Here is an 18509-nt window from a genome sequence, read left to right as displayed (position 1 = left end):
GGAGCGGGGGCGGCCCGGGGGCGGGGGCGACCGGCGGCGGCCGCCGGCCTTTGTGCGCCGCCGCCGCCGCCGCGGTGCCCGCTGCCCTGCACCCCGGGTGGCATCGCCGTAACCCCCCGCCGTCCTGCACCCCAGGGCGGCATCAGCCCGGCTCCCTGCTCTCCTGGGCCACGACCCTGCAGCTCCCCGCTGTCCCCCGCCCCGGTGCTTCTGGGTCTGACCACCCCCGGGACAGTGTTTCCGGGTCTTCTTGTCCCCAAGGATGGCGCTTCTGGGCTTGCTCATCCCCTGGCATGGCAGTTTTGGGTCTGCTCATCCCCTGGGATAGCGCCTCTGGGTCTGCTCACCCCCTGGCACGGCGTTTTTGGGTCTGCTTGTCCCCTGGGATGGTGTTTCTGGGCCTGCTCATGGCGCAGGGTAGCGTTTCTGTGTCCACTCGTCCCCTGAGATGGCATTTTTGGGTCTGCTCATCCTCCGAGATGATGTTTCTGTGTCCGTTCATCCCCTGGGATGGCGCCCCTGAGTCTGCTCATCCCCTAGGATGGCACCTCCAGGTCTGCTCACGGCCCGGGATGGCATTGCCGGGTGAATCGCGTGCCCGGACCCAGTGCCAGGCCCTCCTGGGCCACATACCGCCACGTGCCGAGGATGCCGTCCCGGCCGGGCAGCTCTTGGTGCTCCCTTGGCGTCGGTGCTGGTGCCAGCGAGTGCCCACTGTGGGCCCCGCACCACCCCGGAGCAGAGTGGCATCCCCAGGCGGCAGCGGGGAGCTGGGACGGCACCAGGCCCCGCAGAGGGCGGCTCTGCCGCACAGATGTTCGGCTTTGTGCCGGGGGAGGGATTTGCGCTTTGTTTTTCAACATTTGCCATTTTTCTCCACGGCTTTCTTCTGCTCTGACACTCGGCGAGGGCGGGGGGGGTCTTTCTTTCTTTCTTTCTTTCTTTTTTCTCTTTTTCCCCTTTCTCTCTCTCTTTCCGCAATTGCTTTCTCAGCCCCGGTTCAAACCCTTTTGCGCCGCACATTATGCCGGCGTGGCGACCATCTGGCGCTTTGTTTTGCGGCGAGCCTCGGGACCTTTCTCCCCCTCCTCCTCCTCCTCCTCCTCCTCCTCCCGGGGCCGCTGCCGGCAGCTCGCTAATCCCAGAAACCCGGCTGCGGGGGGCAAATTCCTGGCTCGGTTTGAGCACCGGCTGTTAGCAAAGGCATCCGGATTTATTTATTTTTCTCTCCCCTTTCGCTCCGTCGCGCGTGCGCCGGGGAAGGAGGCGGCGAAGGAGGCGACGACCCCCCCTTCCCCCCCCCCCCCCCCCCCCCCCCCCCCGCCGCAGCGCCGCGCTGCCCTCGGCGGCGTCGCCTGCGCCTCCCGCGCACAATAGGCGCCTTTGTCGGGCCGGGAACCTCCGCCGGGTCGGCGAAAAGCTGCATTAGCAAAACGGCCAAACCGGCAGCGAAAAATAAACGGGCAGGAAAAGCAGCCGCAGAAGTCAGCGGCCCCAGCGCTCGCTGTCCTGCGCGCCCGCGGGGGCAAGTTGTGCGGGACACGACCCCAAACTTCGCCTTTTTTTGCCTGCACAAAGCAACGGGGAGCGCGGCCAAGCGGCCCGGCTGCTGCGGCTGCTCGGCGGCGGCTCGTTGCTGCCATCCCACGTTCAGCCCGCGCAGGTCGCAGTTGGGTGGCTTTGCCACCCGCCGGGGACATCCTCGGTCGTGCCCGTGTCGGCCGCCATCGCCGCATCAGTGCACCGAGCTGTGCTCCGGGCTGCGGCCTCAGCAGCGGCCGGGAAGGGGGGGGGGAAATGGGAACCGGAGGGGACCAGCATCCCGGTGCGCATCCGCTGGGTGCGGGCGTTGTGACGGGGTATCCCTAGGGAAGGGAGGCCCGCGGGAAGCGGCTCCGTTTTGGGGCACAGAGGGCAAGAAGGGAGGTTACAGGTGCAAAAGGCACAGCGGGCTCCGTGCGCCGCGCAGCCCGTGGAGCGGGGCGAGCCCCCGGTGCAGGGGCCGGGTGGCAGCCGCCCATCTTGCACGCCCGGCCGGGAAGCCCCAGCGAAATCCCGCTTTTCCAGCGGGAAGTTTCGTCGGGAGAAGTCCTTCCCGGCTCTTCCTCCTGCGTTTATTGAGGCTGTGCCGCCCCAAGGGGAAGCGGGAGCAGGGCGGCGGCGGGCGCGGGGCTTTCCGGGGATCGCGCCCGCTTCTCCCCTCCCGTGTGGCCGGGGCGAGGAGCCGGCAGCACCACGTGGGCGGGCCGCCTAGCCCCGCCCCCTTAGGCCGAAGGGGCGGGGCTTTAAGGGGGTGGGCGTGACCTCGCGTGGGTGAAGGCGAGGCGGTGAGGGTGCGCGGCCGGCCTGGGGGGCGTGGCCTCGCGGCCGGGGGCGTGGTTTGAGGGCGGGGGGGGGAATGCGGGAGCGGCGCCGGGCAGAGAGGAGCGGGGGCGGGAAGGGGCGTGGCTTGGAGGGAGGGGGCGGGGCGGAGCGGCGGCGGCGGGCGGGGCGGGGCGGTAGGGGGCGTGGTCAGAGGGGCGTCGGGGGCGGGCGAGCCGGGCCCGGGGGCGTGGCTCGGCGGGAGGGGGCGTGGCTCGGCGGCGGTGCCGGCGGAGCGGCAGCGGCGGCGGCAGCGGCGGCAGCGCGGCGCGGGCGCGATGCGGCGGCGCGGCGAGCGGGACGGCGCGGCGGCCCCGGCGGGCGACGGCGGGCAGGTGGCGGCAGCGGCCAAGGCCGGCGCGGCCCCGCCAGAGCGGTGAGTACCTGCCCGGGCCCCTCGCACAAGCCCCGGGCCCCGGGGGGATGGGGGTGGGCCGCGGGGCCGTGTCCCCCCCCGTGTCCCCCCCCGTGTCCCCCCGCCGTGGCCGTGTTCCTCTTGCCAGGGACATATCCCCCTTCTGGGGCCGTGACCCCATGTCCTCTTCGCCATGGCCTTGTCACCTTGCCGGGGCCATGTCCCCATGCCGTGGCCGTGTCCCTGTGCCCCCCCGCCGTAGCCTTGTCACCTTGCCGGTGCCATGTCCCCATGCCATGGCTACGTCCCCGTGTGCCCCTGCCATGGCTATGTTGCTCTGTCCCCATGCCGCTCTGCTGTGACCATTCCACCCATCCATGGCCATGACTGCATGCCATGTCCCCCTGCCATGGCCATGTCCCCGTGCCATGTCCCCATGGCCCCCTGCCATGACCATGACCCTACCATGACCATACCCCCCTGCCATGGCCATGTCCCTGTACCACGTCCCCATGTCCCCCTGCCGTGGCCAGGACTCCATGCCGTGTCCCCATGGCCCATGCCATGGTCCCCCATCACTCTGCCGTGGCCAGGCGCCCGTGCCAGCAGCCGAGGACGGCGTCCCTTGGCGGGGGCCTGTCCCCACCGGGACTGGCCCTGCTCCAACCGCCTCGGCACGGGCACAGCAGGCCTTGTGCAAGGCAGGGTGTGGGCACTCGCCCCGTATTTGCATGTTAGGTGTAGATGGCAAGTGGCACCTAATAATTAACCGTGTGACACCGTGGGCGGCGCTGGCTCACAGCCTGGGGCGCACAGTGGGACTGGGCCCCGCCGGAGCCCTGCGCCAACTTCCGGCTGCTCCGGGCACGGCGGCTCCTTGCAAAAGCCAGGCCGGGCCGCGGTGCCCCAGCCATCGTCGCAAGACAGCCCTCGCCGTCCTCCTCGGAGCGGCGCCTGGAGAAGCGCCCTTGGCCCCGGCATGATCCGGGGAAAGTTCAGGCTATTCCTTGCCAGCAGAATGAGTCCCCAAGGTGCCGACGGCATCGCTGGCCAAAACGGACCTGCTTTCCCAAAGCTAGAAAGCAAGGGCTGGGGTTTGGTGGTGCCATCTCCAGCACAGAGGGTCCGCGAACAGGGGGGCTGGGAAGGGCGACTCCGACTCCGGCGTGTCCGAACCCCTGCGAGACGGAGGGGGCTGCACTAACGGGGTTTTTCCCTGCCTTGCAGGGGCTGGCTGGCCTGGCGCCCCCAGCTCCGCACCCTCCTGCTGGACCTCGTCCTCATCTACGTGTCCGTGCCCTTCCTCATCCGCCTCTTCCCTGTGCTGCTCACCAAGTTTGCCTTCCTCAACTTCCGTGAGTGTCCCGAGGCTGCGGGAAAGCTGGCGCCCCGGGGTCCGGCTCGGCGCTCCGGGGGGGATGAGCCTTTGGGACGCCGCCGGCTCCTCGCCCCTCTCTGGGGAGCTGGGAAGTGGCCCGGGCAGGCAGCTGAGCGAAGCCCGCCAATACGCAGGGAGCAATGGGAATACTCAGAAATGCAAAATGTGGCAACTGCTCCGAGCCCTCGGCTCGTGGAGGAGGCGAGGAAGGAGCCTTCCTGCTCATGCCTCGCGGTTTTGCAAGCTGTAACAAGGCGGTGTTTTGCCAAGGATGCTCGGTGCCCCGAGTTGCAACACATCTGAGCAGGCAAAGGGTCGGAGAGGCCGGAAAGGCTGCTGGGAGGAGGCGTCGGGCGGCCGAACTCGGCCGAACCGCTTCCGAAGTCGGGAACGAAACGGGCCGGAGGTATTTGGAAAAGATGCCGGCCCTCGGAGGCTGGGGCGCTTTGGGAATTGGCCGGCTTGGAGCGGGAGCGAGGGGTGCGGGGGGAATCCCGGGATCTCGCTGACGGCCGGACCTTCTCCCCCAGTGGCGTTCCCCTACTTCGTGGACCTCCAACAGCCGGAGCTGCTGCTGAACAACACGGTGAACTTGTATCTCACCACCGAGCCCAACGTCACCGTCGGCATCTGGTGCGTAGCAGAGCCTCCGCGGCGTCCTCCGACACCGGCCCGCGCGGCGGCACGGGGAGCTCCTGCCCCGCGTCGAGCGGCGGCGCGGGAAAGCTGCTCGCGGGGAGCCGTGAAAAGCTCGCGTCCCCGCTCCGTCCCCGCAGGCACACGGCGCCGGGCAGCCGGGCGGCCGAGGCCCGGGGCAAGGACCGCGGCTGGTACGAGGAGGCGCTGGGCGATGCTCATCCCGTGATCATCTACCTGCACGGCAATGGAGGCACCAGGTGAGCGCCGTGCCGTGCCGTGCCGTGCCGTGCCGTGCCGGCTGTGGCCCTGTGGCGATGCTTCCCGGTGAGCGGCGATGCTTCCCGGCTGCTCGCCCCCAGCTGCACTTAATGCATTAAGGCTGTGCCGGGACCCCTTCCCAAAAAAAATGCGTTAAATGCCAGGGGAGGGAGCATGGCCAGGGTGGGAGGAAGGGAGAAATCCCACCCGCGGAGGGCTGGGGTCTGCTGAGAGAACGAACAAACTCGGTGCAGCGGAGCAGGGCCGCTGCAGCGGTTTCAGACTCTATCCAGCTGTGAGCGCGGAAGAGGGAAAGTCTCCTGGAGCTAAAGGGAAGCGCGGGCTTCCCGTGCGGCGTTGCCGCTGGGAAGCGTCCCCTTGCCATGGGGGGGCACGAGAAGAAACGGCTCGGGGCGACCCCTTCGCAAAAACCTCTTTCCCGCAGGGCTTCGAGTCACCGCGTGCAGTTCATGAAGGTGAGCGGTCCCGCCGCGGGGGCGCCCGGGGAGAGCGCGCGCGGGGGCGGCAGACGGAGCCCGTCCGTCCGTGCCGGGGGCCGGTGGCGCAGGCTGCCCTCGGCGTCGCGCTGTGCAAGCCGGCGTCGCGCTGTGCAATCTGGCATCGCGCTGTGCAACTCCTCCGACAGCTCATGGGCGCTGCCGACTTCCACATCCTGGCCCTCGACTACCGAGGTAAAGGTCCCCCCCCCCGAAACCGTGCGAGCCGCCCGGGCCGGCGGCCCCGCTCGGCGCTGAGCCCGGCGCCGTCCCGCGCAGGCTACGGGGACTCCAGCGGCCACCCCACCGAGAGCGGCTTCACCACCGACGTCCTGGCCCTCTACGACTGGGTGAAAGCGCGGAGCGGCAACAGCAGCGTCATCTTCTGGGGACACTCCTTGGGCACGGGGTCGGTGCGGCGCCGCGCGCCTCCGGAGCCGGCCGTGCAGATGTTGCACAGCTGCCCGGCGTCCGCCCAGCGAGCCCGGCGCCGACTCCTTCTTTTTTGCAGGATAGCAACGAACGCCGCCCGAAAGCTGCACGAAGACAGAGGTACGGTCTGACTCCGATGGGCCGAGTGGCCGTTCCCGGCCCCCGGAGCGAGGCGGGCGGCCGGGGGATCGCAGCCCCGCGGCGGTGCCCCCCCGCCCCGGCTGAGGCCGTGCCCCCGCGGCTGCTCCGCTCCCAGGGGTCCAGGTTGACGCCGTGGTCCTGGAGTCGCCCTACACCAACATCCGCGAGGCGGCCGCCTACGTCTCCATCACCAAGGTGAGGTGGGACCTGCAGCGCCGAGCGCGTGCGGGGGCCCCGGCGCCTGCGCTGGCGGGGTTTGGGGGGGGGGGGGACAGTAATGGGGGAGCTCGGCGTGCCGAAGCGCTGCAACACCGGGACGTACGGCTGGGGCTCAGGCCACGGTTTTGGGGCCTTCATCAGCTAGAGGAGGAGGAGGAGGAGGAGAAGGAGGAGGAGGGGGGTCACGCTATTGCCACCCCCTGGGCTGCCCCGGTGGCCGTGGCATGCCGGTTCCCGCGCCCCGGGGCGGCCGCCAGCTTTCCCACGCCCCCCCCCCACCTCTGCCGCAGCTTTACCGCCACTTCCCGGGCTTCGAGTACCTCATCCTGGATTCGATGGCGCTGGGCGGCATGTTCTTCCGCAGCGACGAGAAGTGAGTGCCCGCGCGCGGCCCCGGCGCTCGGTTTTTCCCCCCCCCCCCCATCCCGTTCTTTTCGGCGGCGCGGCGCCCGGTGCCCAGCGCCCCCCCCGCTCGCCGCCCGCAGCGTGAAGGTGCTGTCCTGCCCCCTGCTCATCCTGCACGCCGAGGACGACGCCGTCCTGCCCCCGCACCTGGGCCGCAAGGTCAGTGCCACCGCCGCCGCCGGCAGCATCCCGCGTGGTTTTCCCACGGCGGGAGGGCTCCGGACCGGCGGCCGCCCCGCTGACCTCCCCCCCCCCCCCAAAAACGGCAGCTCTTCGAGGCCGCGCGCGACGCCTACGCCGACAAGACCAAGGTGAAGTTCGTCACCTTCCCCGAGAAGCTGGGCTTGGGCCACGACTACATCTCGTCCAACCCGGAGCTGCCCGCCCTCGTGAAGTAAGCGCCGTTTCGGGGAGGTCCCCCCCCCCCCCCAACCCCGGGACGTGCCCTCCGGCTCCCTTCCCGGCATCCGCGCGCGTGGGGCCACGCGCTCGGCGAGCAGGCGGCGGTGGGAAAGTGCGAGGTTTATTGCGTTTTTTTTTTTCTTGCAGGGACTTCTTGAAGATGAAGTGATGCCGGCGGTGCAGCGAACGCGCCGTCCCCCCCCCCCCCCTTCCCGGCCGCGCACCGAGCGCTCGCCCCGGCGCAGGACCTCCTGCCCTACGTAATAAAAAACTACTGGGACGCTTCCTAACCCCGCTGCCGAGTCGCGGAGGCTGCGGATTACTCCCGGCTGGCTTACGAGCGGGGGCCGGAGAGATCGCCGCGACCTAGGTATCGCTCCCGCACGCAGGCGGCTCCGCGAGCGGTGGCGGGAGCGGGGACGGCGCGAGCTGCGCAGGGGTTTGCAGAGCAGCTGGCGCCGGGCCCAGCCGAAGAGTCACTTCGGGTTAAGCAGCATCATCCCGGAGGTGACGGTGCACGGGGAGGGGGAGGATTGCAAATGCCGACGGCTCGGGCAGGCTGTGGCCCTGCAGGCCCGCTTTGCCTCGTTAGCTTCCTGCGTAAACGAGCCCCGTTCCCTAATTTTTAGGCTCTGGGAAAAGAGCACGGCGCGGTTGGCCCCCTCCGCCTCCCAACCCCTCCGCCTCCCCGGCGGCGCTTTTATTTTTAGCACCTACCGCAAGCGACAGGTTGGAACGGTTTCGCTTTCTGCGCCCCGTGCGAGCCGTAAAAAAAAAAAAAAATATATATATATATATATATAAAAAAAAAAAGATCCTCCCCCACCCCGTCCTTGGAAAAGCCGGCAGCGCTAAAACAGAGGCTAAACAGCGCGGACGACTTTACGGTGGGGGCGGCTACGCGGCTGCCTGCCGCGCGGCGCCGTCGCGGGGCTCGTTGGGCGGCGGGATCTTCAGGTCCGACGGCTCCACGCCCCAGATGTCCCGGGCGTACTCCTTGATGGTCCTGTCGCTGGAGAACTTGCCCGAGGCGGCGATGTTCCTGACGGCCATCCTGGTCCACTCCTTGGCGTTCTGCGGGGGCCGCGGTGCCCGTCAGTGCGGGGCGGCGCGACGGAGGTGCCACCGCCGCCGCCGCCACCGCCGAGCCCGGGACGGTCGTAGCCTCGCCGAAAGAGGCGGCTCTGGCCACCGGGTGGGTCCCGTCCCCGTACTCACCATGTAGAGCTCGCTGACTTTCTCCTGACACTTGACGTAAGCCTCGTAATCCGCAAAAACTTTAAACCTGTCGCAGCACAGAGAGGGCAGGTGAGGGGCAGCAGGGATACGTGGCACCTTCCTGCGGCGTCTGCCAAGCGGAGACGCCGGGTCGGGTGCTCGGGGCCGGCGCCGGGCTTTCCCGAGCGGGAACGCGTCAAACCCCCAAGGCGGAGACCGTGCCGCTCCAGGGAGCGCGCCATTAAAACACGTCCGGATCCACCACCCAGGGCCCTCGGCTGCTTAGCGCTCCAGCCATAAAAGCCCCTTGGGAAACCTAAAGGCACCTGCCCGGGAAAGGCTCTGCATCTCGGCCTTAACGTTCCCGGGTCCTACGTGCAGCAAACACGTAAAGGACCATACGCAGGGACACGTTCGTGCTAGCGGAGCACAAATTGCTCTTCCACGCGCGCAACACCGGGGCTAGAAAATGGGATCCTATCAGACGAGCGATCGCTAGCCCAGGGGCAGCAGGCACCGCGGTTGGCGGTGGCTTTGGCTCCCAGGGGCCGGGACCGCGATGGAGAGACCTGCCGCCGCGCCTCACCGGTCGTGGTGGAACAGCATGTCCACCACGTTTTTGAAGAGCTCGGGCTCCTTGGGCGAGAAGAAGCCGCTCTTGATCTGGTCGATGGCCTGCTTGAGCTCGGGGAGCTTGTCGTAGTACTCCTGGGCGTTGTACCTGGGCGCAAGGACACCGTCGGACCTCCGCGCCCCGGCGAGCCCTTGCGGTGGCTCCGGCCAGGCGACGCCGGCGCCCGCGTCCCCAGCCCTCACCCCTTGCGGTCCAGCTCCGCGACGTCCTCCACCCTCATGCCGAAGATGAACAAGTTCTCCTCTCCGGCCTCCTCGGCCATTTCCACGTTGGCTCCGTCCATGGTGCCGATGGTGAGCGCCCCGTTGAGCATGAATTTCATGTTGCCCGTACCCGACGCTTCGGTGCCCGCGGTGGAGATCTGCTCCGACAGGTCCGTGGCAGGAATCACTGCCGAGAAAACACATGGAAAAGGGTTTGTGGTTACCGGTGCTGGATCGTGGCGGAGTCAGGAGCAGCCTGGCCGTGGCCCAGCCTTGGTGACGCTGGCCGTGGCACTGGCTATCTGCGCAACGGGAGCTCCCTGCTAGTGTCCACCAAACGTGGCACCAAGGAAACTCCACTTCCGTAGCAGGACGCACAGGCGCGAGCTTCCCCGGCAAGAAGCAACGCTTCCAGAAAAGGTCAATTTGAAGCTTTATCGATTTAGCTGGGCGTCCTGCAACTCCTGCTAGGTGCGAGGGGATGTCCCGGCCTACGCGCTGCCCTGGGAAGACGCAGGGGGGAGCTGGCATCTGCAGCCCCTCCATCTCCGCTTGCACGAGCTGAACGTGAGGCTCCTCGTTGAAGCATAAACGAAATAAATTGCCTATTAGGGAAGACCGGGCTCTGCTTGGAGGTCTCTGAAAAGAGATCGCTCCTCTCCGCGGGTCTGAAACATGATCGGCTTTAGGATGTTTCTATTATTTCAGTTCTACCTTCTGATCCGCCTCCGCCTCTCTGCCCAGGAAGATGTGACCCCCAGCTAGCACAAGAGGTTTTAGCTTCCTCAACACACCCGATGATGTTAAAGCAGCTCTGGGGCAACAACCCATGCAGGAGCCTCGGTTTGGTCTTAAACAAGGTGGAAAACACCAAGTGCTAATGCCAGCTTGTTGGTCCAAGTTAAAGCAGAGCATATCCATAGCTCCAGCTCTTCAGAGCGAGGCATTTGCTCCCCTGCTGCTTTGTATATACTCGCGAGGAGCAAAATTTGCACAAACAAACCCAAACCCAACGCTGAGTCTGTGCTGAACAAAATCAGACCCGCTGCCTTATAATGCCGAAGCCCCGGGCCGCGGCCACGGGGCAGACGCCTTCTCCCCAGACACCACGCCGGAGCACGCTACCTTTCTCTGCCAGCGAGACTCTGTAGTTCTCCAAGAAAATGACCTTCAGCTTGCTTCCCACCACGGGGTCGTTGTTCACCACGTGCGCCACGGCGTTAATGAGCTTGATGATCATCTTAGCCATGTGATAGCCTGGGGCAGCCTAGGAGAAAAGCTTTTCCTGAGGACCCACTTGCTCCCACACGCCCGGGTTGGTACCGCTCGGTCCTGCTCCCACCGCCCATCCAACCCACACCTTGCACCTTCTGCCTGGCACATCCCCCTGCCGGCACGAAGCCTTTCGGGGCTTTCACAGCTCCGGGCAATAGGGTGTTGCTTGGGTTGAAGCCACCAAGCGCTGCCCCAGCGTTTCCCTGGTGGGCTTAAGGCACCTGGCTCTGGGAGGACATCTCCCTTAGGACATCTCCATGGGCTTCCTCCGAAGTGCCTAAACTCCCCTTCTGACTTACTTTGCCTCCGATGATGACTGTCCTGGGCACAAAGAGCTTTGCAGGGTCCTTCCGGATGCCTGGGGAAGGTAGAAGCACTGGTGTTACCCGTTGTCTTAATTACAGCTCCAACGGGGGCTTGTGCACCCCCGGGGCAGCCCGTCCCCTCCGGGCATACGTTGGCAGCTTACGGTTGTACATGGTGATGACGTGCAGGCAGTTCATCAGCTGCCGCTTGTACTCGTGGATCCGCTTGACGTGCACGTCGAACATGGAGGAAGGGTTGATCTTCACCTTGTACTCCTTCTCGAGGAAGAGCGCGAACTTCACCTTGTTCTCCTGGAGAGGGAGGCGGCGCGTTAGGACCCGCAGGGCCCAGCCCGCGCCGCCCCGCGCCGCCCCGCGCCCCTCACCTGCTTCACTTTGGACACCTCCCGGATGAAGATGTCGTCGTTCACGAAACTGTGCAGCTTGGTGAGCTGGCTCAGGTCTTTCACGTAGTCCTCCCCTATTTTCTGCAAGAGCAACCCGGGCAGGCGCTGAGCGCGGGGACCCCCCAAAGCCACCCCCGCCGGCCCCACGCCGCCCCGGGGCCGGTACCTCCGCGATGAGCTCTGCCAGCCCCGGGTTGCAGAGCAGCAGCCAGCGCCGTGGGGTGATGCCGTTGGTCTTGTTCTGAAACTTCTCCGGCTCCAGCTCAGCGAAGTCCTTGAACCTGAGAGCGCAAAAGGTGATTGCTTTACGCTGACGTGCTCACGGGGCCAGAAACCGCTAAAATGCATTCCTCCGAGACGAGGAAACGCGAGGCGAGTCTCCAGCTCAAAGCACGGCCTCTTGCCTGCTCAGGTCTCCAGCCCTGGCCCAGCGCAGGGGACCTCGCGCCATCGCCTCCTCCCGCCCCGCGGCCGTCCCCATCCCACCGCTCACACTTGAGTCCTGACTATTTCGGAGTGGATCTTGGCCACGCCGTTGACGGCGTGGGAGCCGACGATGCAGAGGTGGGCCATGTTGATCCTCTTGGTGCCTTCTTCCTCTATGAGGGACATCCTCCGCAGCCGCTCGATGTCGTTGGGGAAGAGGGCCGCGATGCGCTGCGGGGTGCCAGACAGGCCACGCGGTCAGCATCGCCGGCGCCAACAACACTCGGGGCACACCTGACCCCGGCGCGGAGTGAGGGCCCGGAGAGCTGGACCCAGCCCCGGAGGTGAGCGAAGGACTGGTGTGCTAGCGCGCGAGGCCAGAAGATGGGGACGTGGGCTCTGGAGCAGCAGGACTCATCCTGCCTTTTCCCTGACATCTCATGGATGAGGATGGTGGGCAGCCTGGGGAGGCTTGCTCCGGGTGATGGTCAAGCAGGGAATCGCAGAGCGATCCGTCCCACCCCAAATCAATGGTGGGACGCTCGGGTCTGGAAGATGCTGCGGGACAGCTGTGTCCCCTCCATCCCCAGAGCTGCTCCTGTCTCCCAGCAGGGAGAGGAATTTTCCGCCTACAGCGCCGTAAGCTTTCCTAAGGAGCTGCATCTCCAGGAGAGCCCCTGGAGAACGGCAACGGGCCAAGTCCTTTGAAACAGCCGCTAGCTGCGGGATGGGAACACATTGGCAGGGAGGGCTTCCCACCCACCGCCTTGCCTGCTTCCTGCACACCGACCCCCCCGAAATAGCCACCAGCACCATCCAGCTGCAAACCATCCTCAGTCCGGTCTGTCCATCACGCTAACCCTTGGGCAACGCACGCCGTCCCCGTCACCCTCCCGGAGCGGGCTCCCGCGCGGCGCCAGGGCGCTTACGTCCAGGTGCCTCTGGTTGATCTCGTAGATGATCTGCAGGTGCCTGGGGAGCAGCTTCTCCATCAGGTCCACGGGCCAGCGCTCCAGGGCTTCGGGGAGCACCGTGTGATTCGTGTAGGCGAACGTCTGCTTGGTGATGTCCCAGGCCTGCCGTTCGGGAGAGCGGGGCGGTCAGTGGCGCGGGGGGGGGAGAGACCGCGCTGGAGGCCACGGGCAGCCGCACGGCCGAGCCCTGCCGGCTCCTCCGACAGCAGCGACACCCAGCACAGCGGCTTTGCCCGGCCGGGCTCACCCCTCTCCAGCAAGGGGACGTGGAGCAGGTTTGGCCCTGCAGGCTGCGTGACTCATTTCTTTACAGAAGGGGAGGTGTCTGCCCAAGTCAATACCTGTCAAACCCAACCTCGGCTCCTCCAAACCACTCTACGGGCCCCGCTGGCGGCTACAAAACTGGTTCCCCAGCTCCTGCTCTGGTTACGGGAGGAAGCTGGGGGGTGCCCGTGGGAGCTTGCACCCTGCTGCTCTCCTGCCCTCCGGAAGCTCGGTGCATCCCGGCTGCTTTCACGCCACCCTTGCAAACGGCAGCAAGGCTTCTGCGCTGCCCGGGGGCCTTGGCCGAAGCCCTGCCGCTCTCGGAGGGCTGGGGAAGGAGAAATGAGCAGGACCAGAGGAGGGGACGGTCCGAAAGCACGCGTAGGAGGGTGCAGCACCCATTGCACAAGCAGAGCGGGCGTTGGGGACGGGCGCGCGCACGCAGTGCCAACGCCGCAAGCATCCGCACGGACCCCAAGCGACAGGGCCGCCCCGCGGAGTTAGCCGGAAAGCCAGGCATCTCTTCCAAACCTTGCTCCAAGGCAGCTTTTCAATATCCACAAAAATCCTCATGAGCTCCGGGATCGCCATGGCGGGGTGCGTGTCGTTGAGCTGGATGGCGACCTGCGGAGAGCGCAGGTGAGCGCCCGAGCCCCCGGGGTTCGCGTCGCGGCAAAGCCGGCTGCTCGCGGCGCGGCTCGTACCTGGTCGGGGAAGGAATCGAAGACGGTGCGGACGCTCTCCGTGCTTCCGAATTTGGAGGCTTTGAAGCGGCGTATGATGTCCTGGAGGGTGGCAGCCACCACGAAGTACTCCTGCTTCAGCCGCAGCTCCTTGCCCTCGAAGAACTGCAAGCGAGAAGGGGGTTGAGTGCCCTGCTTGGAAAATTTCGGCCACAAGGAAAGGTGCCACGGGAAACGGGAAGCTAAGTTAGATGGGTTATAACGCCTAGGGGTTAATTCTGAGACGAAAATAAAGCCACCGTCCATTTAGCACCAAACATGAACACGTTGTTCTGCCATGGACGATCTGCAAGGGAGCTGCACGGCCAAATGCTCGACCCTGCTGCAGTTGGCCCCGATTTTCCTTGTTGGGACCTAAGGGGACGCTTCTGCGGTAGGAGACCATTCAAACGTTTCCTCCTGGCGATTGGAGGAGGTTTCTCCACCACCCAACCGCTCGAGCGGCTCCAGGCAGCCCGGGAAAGGGGAATTCCCCGCTCCGGCAAGGGGGTGACTCACGTTGTCGTTGGGGTAGAGGACGCGGGAGATGTTCTCCGCCAGGTTCCTGTCCAGCACGGCCTGGATGTAGTCGCCGACGTTGACTGCGGAAGAGGAGCGGGACGGCGTCAGCGCGGCCCCCCCCCTCCGCGGCCCCCGGCCCCCTCCGCGCGCCGCACCGCCGCCACTCACAGTCGCGGAGGTTGAAGTCGTTGGGCGCCCGCGCCGACCACAGCCGCATGGTGTTGACGGTGTTGTTCATGTAGCCCGGCACGGGGGTGTCGTAGGGCAGAGCCAGCACCACCTGGGACGCAGGCAGGGCAGCGGGGGCCGGCCGGCGGCGGGCAAAGCCGCCACCGCCGTTTTCCCATGCTCGGCGGCGCGGGAACCCGGCGCGGAGATGGAGGGTGGGGGGCGCAAGGGAGAAGCTCCCCTACCTGCGTGTCGACCCACTTGGCGCCGCCGGGGCCGTGCTCCACCCGGCCGTAGAAGTGCACGGGCAGCATGTACTCGGGGCGCGCCTTCTCCCAGGGATTGCCGTGCCGCAGCCAGTCGTCGGCCTCTTCCACCTGCCGCGGGCGGCCCCAGGCGTTTCGGGGCCGCCGAACCCCCCCCTCCACCCGGCGCGGAGCGGAGCCCCCCCCCCAAGCACCCGGCCCCGGCGAGGCACCGAGGGCAAGCGGGGAAGGTGCGAAAGGGGCTCTCGAGGACTCGAAGCTCCCGGCTCGCTAGCAGAGCGTGCCGTAACCGGAGCCTGCTCCCCTCCGCGCCGTTTCGGCCGAGCGACTAATGCTTTTGCCCCGGGAGCTGCGGCACCGGGATGCTCCCGGCCCCGGGGAGCCGGGCAAAGCGCTTGCACCAGCTCGAGGAGTTAGACAGGTTCAGGAAAACATCTAAGCGTCCTTAAAGATCACAGCGGCGGCTCTGGCGCCAGGGCCAAGGAGCACGGAGAGCATCCGTACGGCCCGACTGCATCCCGGTTCGAGGATGCCGCCCTGGGTGGCGGCCGCAGCGGTTCCCGGGCGGGAAGCGGAGGGCTGGCGCCCCGGTCCCCTACCTGCCACCCGTCCCGGATCTTCTGGTTGAAGATGCCGTACTCGTAGCGGATGCCGTAGCCGTAGGCCGCCAGCCCCAGCGTGGCCATGGAGTCGAGGAAGCAGGCTGCCGAGGGCGACCGAGCGGAGCGCTGAGCCGGGCCGCCCCGGGAGCCGGGGACACAAACCCATCAGGGCTGGGTCCCACCGTCCCCGCGGGGCACGAGACGTTTTTGGGGAGGGGGGGGCAGCTCACCAGCGAGTCTCCCGAGGCCGCCGTTGCCGAGCCCCGCGTCCTCCTCGATCTCCTCCAGCTCCTCGATGTCCAGCCCGAGCTGCGGGCGTGCGGGAGAAGGCGGCGGGCGTTACGGGGGGACGCGCCAGCCTCCGGCCCCGCCGTTTGCACCCAAAAGCCCCTTTTTCTCCTAGCTTTGCATCAGCAGCAGTGTTTTAGAAATACTCGGCACTTGGCTGCCGGCGGCTCCGTGCATCCGGCACAGAGGATTTCCCTAGTGGGTGCCGCAGAGACCTCCGGATAAGCCGGGCCCTTCCGCTCGCCCGGCTGTGCGGTGCCCCCGGGCTCTCTGCCTCTAAAAAGTCACCTGGGGCCTCGCTGCTGCCCTTTTTGCAAGGTTAACAGATAAAAAAAAAAGAAAATAATAAAAAAAAAATGGAGAGGAATTGCTCTCCCTTTGAACCCGGTCGTTTGAGGGCGTTGCGCAACCGCTGCAAGTCGGCCGGGCACCGCGCCGCGGCGTCGAGCGGGGGCGCGGGCGAAGGGCCGGGCGGCCAGGGCTGCGTTTTATTGCGCTCCGCCACCGCCGCCGGCAAGTAACGGCCTCGCTCGCGCAACCCGTAATTGCCCCAGGGTTCAAGCGCTGCAGGGCCCGTCCCGGCGGCTCAGCATCCCGGCGGCCAGGAGCGGCGGGGAGCCCGCGCCGAGGGCGAGCGGCGGTTTTTTGCAAAGACGCCGGCAAGCGCGGTGGTTTCCCGGCGGCCGGGCGGCGGCGGCGGCTCCCGCGCTCACCTGGTAGACGGCCTCGTCGCAGGCGTTCTGCAGCCCCAGGTTGATCATGGTGTTCTGCAGCGTCCGCCCCATGTAAAACTCCAGCGAGAGGTAGTAAATCCTCTGCAACGGGAACGCGGCGCCGGCGTGAGGCTCCGCGGGGCCCCCAGGAGCCTCGCGCTCCCCACCGAGGAGCGGCTCCGGGGGGCGATTGAGGAAAGCCGGAGAAGCGGAGCAGCTGCTGGGGACGGCGGCCGTTCCCGCGGCGCGGAGGGGGCCCGCGCCCACCCGCCGCCGCCGCCTCCGGCTCTCGGAGCCCCGGATCGCCCTAGAAGGCTTCCCGGGCGCTCCTGGCGCTTGCGCCCGCGCCAGCCCCGCGCCGCGGCAAACGGCGTTTCCACGGGCTGCGCGAAAGCCGGCCGAGCTCCCCGCTGTTTATTTTGCAACGCGAACGACGGCGGCCTCGGCTGCTAAAGTCCGGGCGCTGAACTTAGCAAAGTCATCGGGAACAGCCTCGAAATTCAGAAGGAAACCCCCCCCCTGCTCCGCTGGCACGCGCACCGGGAGCGGGACCGGGGAGGTTTTGCTCCCCAGCCTGCACGGCCGCCCAGGCCCTCGCTCCGCCGCCCCGTCCCCGGGTCCCCGTCCCCCGCCGCGCGCCCCGGCCCACCTTGGGGTCCTTCTCGTAGTAGTACTGCTGGGTGCGGATCCAGCGCCCCACGAGGTGGTCGCGCACCGTGTGCGCCAGGGCGAAGTAGTAGTCGCGGGGGGTGGCCACGTTGCGGTCCTTGACCAGGGTGAAGTGGAGGTGGCGGTTGAAGCCCTTCTTCAGCTCGGCCACGTTCTCCACGCCCACGATGCCGCGGATGCTGATCTGCTTCCTCTTCTCCTGGTCCGACAGCGGCCTCGACATCTTGGCGGTGGCGGTGGCGATGGCGATGGTGACGGGAGGAAGGCCGGCGGGCGGGCGGGCTGCGCGGGGCGGCGGGACGGGGATGGGGACGGGTCAGACGGGGGCGGCGCGGCGGGACGGGGATGGGCAGAGGGCCGGGGACGGCGGCGCCGGGCAGCCGGTGTCCTTTCCGCCTCCGCCCCGGGCTGGCGCCTCCCCGGGCGCGCAAGACCAGCCTTTCCGGGGCTGGGGCGCGGGGAGGGGACAGGGACGAGGGGGCGGGCCACCCCCGGCGGGGGGAGGGGGGGGCAGGAGCAAGCAGCAGGGGACGGGCCCCGGGGCAGTGCAGAGCCCCCCCCGCCCCGGGGAGGTGCAAGGGGGGGGGGGATGTGCAAGGGGGGGGCGGAAATCCTGGGGACGTGCAAAGGGGGGAACCCCGGGGGCGTGCAAGGGGGGGGGGATGTGCAAGGGGAGAATCCCGGGAAGTGCAAGGCGGGGTGGGAGGGGAGAGAATCCCGGGGTTCGTGCAAGGGGGGGAGGGGTGCAAAGGAGGGGGAGGAGAAATCCCGGGGACGTGCAAGGGGGGTTTCGCGGGGACGTGCAAGTGTGTGGGGGGAATGTGCAAGGGGGGGTCACCCGGGGACTTGCAAAGGGACGGGGGGGGGGGATCCCAGGGACTTCCAAACGGGAAGCGCAAGGCGGGGGGGGGGGGGAATCCCGGGACCGTGCAAGGGGGGGGGGGGACACGCCGGGGCCCCGCGCACCTGTGGCGGCCCTGCGCTGCGCTGCGACTCCGCTCCGCTCGGGTGCGGGCCGGGCGCGCCGCCTCCTCCTCGCCGCGCTGAGCCGGGCGGCGGGTGCGCAGCGCCGCCCCGGCCCCGCCCGCCCCGGCCGCTCGCCGCCTCCCGCCCCGCTCCGCTGCGCGCCCGCGGCGCCCCGTCGGGCCTGGGCAGCGGCAGCGGGAGCCGCGGGGCCGCGGGTTCGAGACCCGGGCGCGGCCGCTTCGCTGCCCGGCCGCGGAGCGGGACGGCGCGGCCCTTCGCGGCGCTGGAGACGCTCTTGCCCGTTCCCCTGCCCCTTTCTCCCCCTGCCCCTTTCTCCCCCTGCCCCTCTCCTCGCTCTTCTAGCACCGGGTCTCTTCTCGGCTCCTGGCGCTGCAAAGCATCAGCCCCAGGGGAAGGCTCCCGCCTCTGCCTCGCCCACCCGACTTCAGCGTCTGGCGGTACCCTGGCCTCCTGCCTCGCTCTCCTCTGGAGGGCAAGAATGCACCAACATCATAAACAATGCAGCAGCCCTTCCCCTTCCCCGCGGCGATGTCGGCGCAGCCTTTCCAGGCCCGTGCGCTTTCCCTGCAGCGCTAAACCGCACAGCAACGGCCGAGCCAGATAAGCCGGCCGCGGCGTGCCATGAGCGCGATGGCGAAACCTTCCGCCGCCGTGCGGAGCGGGGCTACGGCAGCTCCCGCAGGCGCTGCCTTGAAGCCCCGGGCCTGGGCAGGGCGGTGCAGAGCTGCTCCCGCTACCAAAATCCCACCCCCGCGCAACTCCCGCGGTGCCCGGCACGG

At 67.8% G+C, this 18509-nt stretch overlaps 2 protein-coding genes across 2 annotated transcripts; one reads left to right on the top strand and one right to left on the bottom strand.

Annotated features, from left to right (window-relative positions):
- Positions 1-4308: 4308 nt before the first annotated feature.
- On the top strand, positions 4309-7316 carry ABHD12B (abhydrolase domain containing 12B). Its single transcript, XM_067295182.1, has 11 exons — positions 4309-4727; positions 4871-4990; positions 5437-5467; positions 5638-5683; positions 5768-5897; positions 6000-6040; positions 6177-6256; positions 6571-6653; positions 6766-6844; positions 6955-7079; positions 7235-7316. The coding sequence occupies exons 1-11, from the start codon at positions 4366-4368 to the stop codon at positions 7254-7256; spliced, it is 1119 nt and encodes a 372-aa protein (XP_067151283.1). The 5' UTR covers positions 4309-4365; the 3' UTR covers positions 7257-7316.
- A 568-nt stretch (positions 7317-7884) lies between these two features.
- Positions 7885-17147, bottom strand: PYGL (glycogen phosphorylase L). The gene is made up of 20 exons (XM_067295181.1): positions 16724-17147; positions 16075-16176; positions 15304-15382; positions 15071-15174; positions 14451-14582; positions 14206-14317; positions 14035-14117; positions 13498-13641; positions 13325-13417; positions 12485-12631; positions 11623-11786; positions 11296-11410; positions 11109-11210; positions 10887-11034; positions 10717-10775; positions 10268-10409; positions 9122-9329; positions 8892-9026; positions 8306-8372; positions 7885-8161 (listed from the first exon to the last, which is right to left on the bottom strand). Exons 1-20 carry the CDS (start codon positions 16964-16966, stop codon positions 7985-7987), a joined length of 2556 nt encoding a protein of 851 aa, XP_067151282.1. The 5' UTR covers positions 16967-17147; the 3' UTR covers positions 7885-7984.
- Positions 17148-18509: the final 1362 nt, after the last annotated feature.

The sequence above is a fragment of the Apteryx mantelli genome, chromosome 4, assembly GCF_036417845.1.
Source record: "Apteryx mantelli isolate bAptMan1 chromosome 4, bAptMan1.hap1, whole genome shotgun sequence".
Lineage (NCBI taxonomy): Eukaryota > Metazoa > Chordata > Aves > Apterygiformes > Apterygidae > Apteryx > Apteryx mantelli.
Note: the sequence above shows the minus strand (reverse complement) of the source record. Positions and strands in the feature narration are given on the sequence as shown.

Excerpts from the sequence above, each read along its gene's own strand:
- PYGL (XM_067295181.1), bottom strand. The coding sequence starts at position 16,966 with ATGTCGAGGCCGCTGTCGGACCAGGAGAAGAGGAAGCAGATCAGCATC. Across the intron at positions 11,787-12,484 it reads TCAACCAGAGGCACCTGGAC|CGCATCGCGGCCCTCTTCCC; the intron begins GTAAGCGCCCTG and ends GGCACCCCGCAG. Across the intron at positions 11,035-11,108 it reads AGGTGTCCAAAGTGAAGCAG|GAGAACAAGGTGAAGTTCGC; the intron begins GTGAGGGGCGCG and ends CTCCCTCTCCAG.
- ABHD12B (XM_067295182.1), top strand. The coding sequence starts at position 4,366 with ATGCTCGGTGCCCCGAGTTGCAACACATCTGAGCAGGCAAAGGGTCGG. Across the intron at positions 5,898-5,999 it reads GGACACTCCTTGGGCACGGG|GATAGCAACGAACGCCGCCC; the intron begins GTCGGTGCGGCG and ends TCTTTTTTGCAG. Across the intron at positions 7,080-7,234 it reads GAGCTGCCCGCCCTCGTGAA|GGACTTCTTGAAGATGAAGT; the intron begins GTAAGCGCCGTT and ends TTTTTCTTGCAG.